The sequence below is a fragment of the Metopolophium dirhodum genome, chromosome 1, assembly GCF_019925205.1.
Source record: "Metopolophium dirhodum isolate CAU chromosome 1, ASM1992520v1, whole genome shotgun sequence".
Lineage (NCBI taxonomy): Eukaryota > Metazoa > Arthropoda > Insecta > Hemiptera > Aphididae > Metopolophium > Metopolophium dirhodum.
Genome location: NC_083560.1, coordinates 90,189,453 through 90,197,697, shown reverse-complemented (window position 1 = coordinate 90,197,697; position 8,245 = coordinate 90,189,453). Strand labels below are relative to the sequence as shown.

Here is an 8,245-nt window from a genome sequence, read left to right as displayed (position 1 = left end):
AATTTTAATATATTTAAATAGGTATTCAATGTATGGAAAATCTGATCCATACATAATATAAATATTATAGGTATCACATCAGGTATTATTTAATATCTATTGACATTATATCATTCTAACACTGCTGTAGTCTATAAAAAATTATTGGTTTGAATTCTACGGTTGGATAAACACCTAATATTTTAATAATTATATCAAATAATATTATAAAACATTAAAGAAATTAAATTGAGGTTGAGATAATGTTGTTTTTTTCAATATAAGATTATGGTAACCTTAATTATGTGGCTAAAAACGTTTTTGTAATGTTTTAAATTTTTTTGACAATATTTTGGAAACGTTTACTATTCATTTTACAATATTTTGATGTATTTTTAATATATGTAATTGCTTTCGGTAATCTGTACCTATATATTGTGTGACGTATAATAAATACACATATTTGTTTGCCCACTTTTACGTTTACTATTTAAGTATTAATTAATCATACAAAAAAATAAATACCTACCTAGGTACCTAAATTAAAGTTATTCACTATTTTGTAAAATCCAAGATATACTTATATTCCTATAGTATGTTACTGACATAACTTCATATTTTGTCATAGGTGTACTAAAAAAATGCAGATTAAAAAAGGTGGGTAAGTGGATGTCACTCTGCTGTACAGTAGGTGACAAGTGGGTCACTGTAATGGATGGTGATAAATTTGAATTCAATGATATAATACCATAGATAAGAAAAACAATTCTGAGCGAAAACGGTCAGTCAGCCTATGATATTACCAAGTATAATTGATGATATTATTGTGAATAAAGTAATTTATATATAACCTATTTACATGAAACCTTGTTTTAAATTTTCAATCCTTAGCTATAAAAGTTGAACATTTTATACATTTTCAACTACAAAATAATTATAACATTTTAAGTTTGATACATTTTGTCAACATTTGAACTTTAAATGCTTATAAAAAAAAATTGTGCATATTATGTATTTTTAATATTTTTCAACCGCTGTTGTAACATTATATCAGGAGCCTTGCATTAAATGTTCGCGTTTTTTCACCCAACAAATAACATTTTATTGATATTTATAGAAAAAAAAACTAAAAAAATTGAAAACTGACTATGTCCGTAAACAGCTCAAAAAGAGTATATTAGTTTATAAATTTTATCGTGTATAGAAAATGCTAATATAAACATTCAGTGAAATTTTCAAGTATCTGCAATCATTTGTTTTTTAATTACAACAAAATAAGAAAATCGTTACATAAAAAATCGAGTGAATATTAATTGTTGTAAAAATATGAATTTTAAACGCTCATAAAAATTTAATTTCACTTTCTTGTAGATATTTTTTTCTTGATAAAGGAAAACAAACTTATGAGGAATCTTGTATTATATTTTCAAATCTTAGATTTAAAAAGAAAATTTTTTATGAATTTCTAACTCAAAATAATTTGCAAATGTTCGTCATTTTTACGTATTTGAGCAATATTTGAACTTTAAATGCTTATAAAAAAAAATCGTGACTATGGATTTTAATTTTTTCATCTGCCTTTGGGACAATAACCTAGAAGCCTTCTATAAAATTTTCAAGCTTTTTTAACGAACAAATAAAATTTTATTGATATTAATAGAAAAAAAAACTAAAATAAATGGAAACTGAAAATGTTCGTAAACAGCTCAAAATAAGTCAAAATGTTACGGTGTATAGACAATGCTAATAAAAACATTCAGTCAAAATTGTATACGATCATTTGTTTTAGAGTTGCACCAAAAACCAAAATCGATTTTCTTAAAAACAGATTTTGCGTAAAAATGTCCGTTTTTTCTTAATTTTTCTTTTGTTTTTCACGTCGCTTTTGAAAACTACTGAGAAATGTTTACTTTTGCCTCTCCAAAGTACCAACTAGGTTCACTTTCCTATCAGAAAAGTTATAGCTGAAGAAAATCCAAGCCTTTTTACTGTCCTAAAAGGTGACGACAGACACAAAAAAAAAAAAAATAAAAAAAAAACACACATCATTGTAAAATCAATAATTCATTACTAATTACTATTATTAGACATTAGTTATAAGTTTATTGCTGTCTTGTCAGTTGTTATTACTTATTACTTATTGGCACATTTTCTCAACGTATCTAGTCTATACCATAGAAAATTATGTTATTATATGTTTGTACGGACTGTACGCACTATTGTCTATTTCTATTAGTATTCAGTCTTCAGTGGACAGTTGACAGTTTGTCTAGTTTGTCAGTATAACACTATACTTATAGTATTTATTTTAATATAACATTGTAACTATAATAGCCAGTGTCAGTGTTAATGTTATTTTTAAAAACGTTTGTTATAAACAAGTTACTTCATATTATAACATTAAAAACGATTTGAATCATGGATAAGAAATCAGTATTTAGCATTTTTAATATAAAAAAAAGTGTATCAAGTACTCCTACTGAAAAAGATATCAAAGAAAACAATGATGGTATTCTACAGTCATCGTCCAGAGTTGTAAGTACCTAGCATTCTTTAACATTTTTAATTTTTTTTATTTAAATTAACATTTCACATTTTGAAAGGTTGATTCATTTGGATCTGGAAGCGTTACAACGTTACTAGAAGAAAATGCAAATCTACTATCAAACTCACAGACCTGCACAGATCCACAAATTAATAGTTTTCAGTCAAATACCAGGGTAAATGATTTAGGTGATATCGATTCAGGTCCTGCTAAACCTATATTAGAAGTAAGTTTTACAATTTAATTATATACCTAGTTATTATAAGTTTGATGCTAAATTGTGCAGTACAATAATTAGATATTTTAGGCTGTATTTATTTGTATTTTTTATTTTATTTTAAAATATTAAAATAATAAATATAATAGTATATTACCTACCTATAAAATATACATTATAGTGTTTCTAATATATTTATATCTTCTAACATAGAATTTGTAGCACAAGTTTTAAAACTAATGATTATTAAATAATAATCAATAATTTTATTCTTCTGTATAGAAATACCCTCAGACACAATTTGGTTCACAAAAAAGAGGTTTTTCTCCTACAGTATATACTTGTTTTGATTGGATAGAGTATAGTGTGGTTGAGGACGCTATATTTTGCTATCCTTGTAGAATTTTCGGGTCTAGAACTGTAGCTAACATGGAATTTTCAACTAAAGGATTTAGAAATTGCAAAAAAGTAAGTGTTTAATGACTATTCTTAAACTATTTTGATACATATATACATATATATATGTTCATTTTTGTAGATTATTTATTTATATAAACATACTAAATATTAATTTTGTAGATTTTTGGCTCTAGAGGAATAGGATTGAAATATACTAAATCAAAGTTGGAGTTGCATTCTAGTTGTCAGTACCATTTGACTTGTATGACAAGGTGGCATGCACATATCCAATCTAAAACTACTGGTTCTGTTCATACATTAGTTACAAATGCACACCGTGATAAAATATTAGAAAATAGAGATTACATGCTAACATTAATTGATATCATATTATTTTTGGCACATCAAGGAGTAGCATTTAGAGGTCATATTGAAAATGAAACATCTTTGAATCAAGGTGAATTGGGCGATTTTAAAACCATATATTTTTTTTATTTATAAAAGTACCTAACTAATGTTAATTAATTACATACCTATTTATATTATTTATCATGTTTACTGTAGGTAACTTAAAAGAAGCATGCAAACTAATGGCAAAGTATAATCCAACTTTTGCTTTAAATTATGCTAAACCAACAAATCATACAAGTTGGTTAATACAAAATGAAATCATTGAGATATGCGCTAAACATGTAAGGAATACTATTGTTGAAGATATAATAAGTGCTGGAATGTATAGCGTTTCGTGTGATGAAGCTCGGTAATGTCTTAATATTATATTGTTTATTTACTTAACTAGTCTTAAGCTACATTTTGATAATTGTTTTATAAAAAAAAAATTCTAGATGCCACAAGGAAGAACAGTTAGCTGTGTGTGTTCGTTACCCAAAAAACCTTAAAGTAGAGGAACGATTTGTTGGATTTTTAGATGTATCTCAAAGTCAAAATGCTGACAGTTTAATTGGTGTTCTATTACAGTTTTTAAATTCTTTGAACTTGAACAAAATTAATATAATAGGTCAATCATATGACGGTGCTAGCGTGATGTCGGGTCATACTGGTGGAGTTCAGGCTAAGCTTAAAGAAATACGTCCTCAAGCTATTTATGTACACTGTATGGCACACAAATTAAACCTTGTGGTCATTGATATGTGTAAACATTTAAAGGTGAGATCAAATATATTTATAAATGTAACAAATGTATGCATATTTATTTCAGTTATGGAGTATTAAATTCTGTGCTTTAATAAAAATTATATGACATAAAGTATTTTAAAATTTAATTTTAGGACGCACGGAATTTATTTAATGGCTTGGAAGCGTTGTCTGTTCATTTTAGTCAACCTACGAAAAATAAAAAAATGACTGACATTCAAGAAAATCTAGGAGTTAACCCTTAACTTGGCAGAAACAAAAATATTGCAATAAAATTCCAAACTATCACTTTTTATAATAATTAAAACCCGTAAAGTTCATTTTTGACCTTATTTTTAAAAAAGTAACTTTAGTTTTTGAGATATTTTGAGTGGAAATGTATATCTTTAAAGATACATCACCTCAAAGAAGCTGTTTTCAATTTCGTGTCTTTTAAGATACACTACCTCGTAAACGATATTTTATTTTTGTATCTTAATGGATACCTCACTATGAATTCCTCATTTTGAATCTAGTATCCATTAGTGTACATCACTTGATTATGTCTATTCTAAGTTTTATTACTAAAAAAATACTAAGTAAAACTAGGTAGTAAAAAGTCAAAAAAATATTGTTTTTAATGCTTTTCAATTGGAAAAATGTAAAAAAAACTATAATAATTCATTACAGTTAATGAATATATTATTTTTTTATCTACTTGGTAAATAATGTACATATATAATATTGTATACAAACAAAAACAATTTTTTAAAATAAAACTAAAAAATAATTATAAAATCATACTGTTTTAACGTATATAAAAATTTAAAGTTATTATAATTTTGAAATTAGAAAAATCATATTTAAAATCTTTCAAAACAAAATTAATTAATTAATAAATATCAAGAAAACAACCGCATAAAAATATAATTGTATGTCACTCGTTACTATTTATGTTAAGTGTAGGAACAGTTTCTTTCATCATTAGGAACAATTTAAAAAAAAATTATAATAATACATAACAGTTAATGAATATATTATTTTATATACCTACTTAGTAAATAAAATAATGCACAAAAGATAACAATTCTCTCAAAATAAAACTAAAAAATAGTTAAACAACCATACTGTTTTAACGTATATACAAATTTAGAAATTAGAAAAATCATGTTTAAAATCTTTCAAAACAAAATTAATTAAATAATATATATAAAGAAAACAACAACATTAAAATATAATTGTATTGCACTTATTTCTGCTTATGATAAGTGTAGAAACAGTTTCTTTCGTCAAGAGTACAAAGTCTCACGTTACATTTAGTACAACTATAAACCGTCTGACCTTTGGGGCACAACATACATCGTCCTTTTTTAATTTTTTTGGGTAAATGGTCTTCGTTATCCAAGCGTACATCATCTGTAGGCCTTGACCTGGGTAATTTCTGAATTCGTGGATTAGTTAGCAATTCTTTTATTGGTCTGCCAGGTTTTCTTTGGTTAATAAGAGTTTTAGCTATTGCGGTTCTAAATTGTTTTAATGGCATATATTTAACGTTTAAATCATTATTTAACTCTTCAAATTCACGCCTATATAATAACCACGCATTGTTGACAGATATGTCCAATAACTGTGAAAATACAGCCAAATACCAACGATGAGATTTTAGACCAGTACGATATAAAGATACTAGCATATCAGCTAAATCAACACCACCCATCTTAGAGTTATACTCTTTAATTATTGTTGGACAATTAATAGGAATTTTAGCTTTCATATTTTTATCATAGCGACGAACTGAAGACGGTTGTTCATTTACAGGTACAAATGAACTTACCAGTGTTACACATTTGTTGTCTGCCCATTTTACAACAGAAATTTTTTTTTTATTATCACACCTCATTTCAAAACTTCCTCTTCCTTTTTTTAGTAAATCTTTGTCATTTATGATATCACATCCACGCAGTCTATTTTGTTGTATTGTTCCAAGGCTTAAAATTCCGAACTTTTTTCTTAAATACGTCACAAGTTCCAGTGATGTAAACCAATTGTCAAAGTAAACAGCTGTAAGTGGTTTATCCGAAATGGTTTTACAAAGTTGGAGAACAACTTTTTGTCCTAACCCAAAATATGTTTCTTCATATTCTGAGAATGATTCTGTTCTAAATGTTGTTTCACCCGCGTATGGAAAAAAATCATGCACAAAACCATCAATTCCAGCTCTTACAAAAAATTTAAAACCCCATTTTTTTGGTTTGATTTTTATATACTGTCTTCTGGAACCAGCTTTGGTCCCTTTATAAGTAATCATCATCTCATCTATTGAAAACTGTTTACTCTGTTCAATCGACAAACAATTTTTTCTTATACCTTCTAAAATTGGTCTTACTTTATAAAAACGGTCAGAAGTATCAACTGTTTCGTTATCAACAAAATGAATATATCGACGTAGCATTTGATAACGTTTTAGAGGCATGGTATCTGCAATTTGACTGTATCTTAAGTCGGCTGACCAATAATCAGTATAGGCTGGCATTGCTACGATTCCCATAAGTACTTCAATTCCAATATAGTGCTTTATTTCTTCTACTGTTGTTTCTAAAGACTTATCAAGTTTTTGGGAACTATATATGTTAGTGTGCTTTGATATGAGTTCTAAAATGTCATCTGTAAGAAACATTTTGAAATATTGGTAAGGAGTTGAAATATTTTGAGGTATAGAAGAATACCTAAACGGAGGTAAATCAACAGGAAATTTAAACTGTTTTGTCCATTTAAAAGTCATTTTTTTTCGTATCATTTTTTTGGTTTTGTTTCTAAGTGTGGATAATGGAGGAGGTTCAACAGATTCAACATATACTGAAGATACCGACATTGGTTCCACATAGGACATTTGAGCTAATCTACCCGATTTTCTTTGAACAATCAATAAGTCTGAATCAGAATGTAAATCAACTGATTGAAAATTATTTGGAGAAGAAAGATCTAATATATTTTCGACGATACTTAAATTAATCGGATTATCAATCATATTATTTCGTTCAACATTAGGCAAATCTAAAATAGAATTAGAAGTAGAAATAGAAACTTCAGCCAAAGTATCATTGTAACTTGTAGTTGGTAAATTTATATAATTGTTGATGTCCGTACCTAATTCATCAAACATGGGAAAATCATCGATATCGTAGAGATAGTTCTCTAGTTCAGAAGCACCACTTGGAGGACTTGAAGAGTGTGTACTGCTATCAGAATAGTCTAAAACAGTCACGGTGGGGGTATTTAATTTCTTTTTTAATGATAATTCAGTCTCATCTTCAGTTTCAGAATCTTCTGAATCCAATGGAGGAAGAACAGATTTCAAAAGCCGCAAACTTCGAGACGAAATAATTTTTTTATTTCTATACATAATTACCTAATAAAAATTAAATATTGATTTTATTATTTATTTATTCACGTGGCTTGTATAATGATAAGTAGAAATGTTAATACATAAAATAATAACATACTTTAGATAAATAATTTCGTAATAGTAAAACAGAAATACAAAAATAATAATTATTATTATAGGTACTATTAATTAATATTTAATACGTTATTTCAGAATCTAAAGTTCTGTATCTTTTTATATACAACAATAAGAATGAGGCAACTAAGCATTGTATCTTATTGGATACAAAGTTATAGATGAGGCAGCTGAGCATTGTATCTTATTGGATACAACGCTATACATGTGGTAACTGAGCAATGTATCTTATTGGATACATAAAATATCAATCAAAAAAAAAACAATATTCGAGCATTATAACCTAACATTTTATTATATTAAAATGATAACGAGGATTACCTGAATAAATACTACCAGTTTCAGATTATTGCCGCATATATTCAATGACTTATAGCACTCTAAAGTCGCAGTAGATCACAAACAGATAATAACACTAATCCACATCTGAGATGAATGATAACAGAATAAT

At 26.9% G+C, this 8,245-nt stretch overlaps 2 protein-coding genes across 2 annotated transcripts; one reads left to right on the top strand and one right to left on the bottom strand.

The window, feature by feature from the left end:
• Nucleotides 1–2,397: 2,397 nt before the first annotated feature.
• On the top strand, nucleotides 2,398–4,540 carry LOC132944732 (zinc finger MYM-type protein 1-like). Its single transcript, XM_061014216.1, has 8 exons — nucleotides 2,398–2,514; nucleotides 2,583–2,750; nucleotides 3,024–3,209; nucleotides 3,321–3,597; nucleotides 3,705–3,900; nucleotides 3,986–4,095; nucleotides 4,159–4,307; nucleotides 4,430–4,540. Exons 1-8 carry the CDS (start codon nucleotides 2,398–2,400, stop codon nucleotides 4,538–4,540), a joined length of 1,314 nt encoding a protein of 437 aa, XP_060870199.1.
• Nucleotides 4,541–5,523: 983 nt separating this feature from the next.
• LOC132944726 (piggyBac transposable element-derived protein 3-like) lies at nucleotides 5,524–7,677 on the bottom strand. Its single transcript, XM_061014207.1, has 2 exons — nucleotides 6,521–7,677; nucleotides 5,524–6,433 (listed from the first exon to the last, which is right to left on the bottom strand). Exons 1-2 carry the CDS (start codon nucleotides 7,675–7,677, stop codon nucleotides 5,524–5,526), a joined length of 2,067 nt encoding a protein of 688 aa, XP_060870190.1.
• Nucleotides 7,678–8,245: the final 568 nt, after the last annotated feature.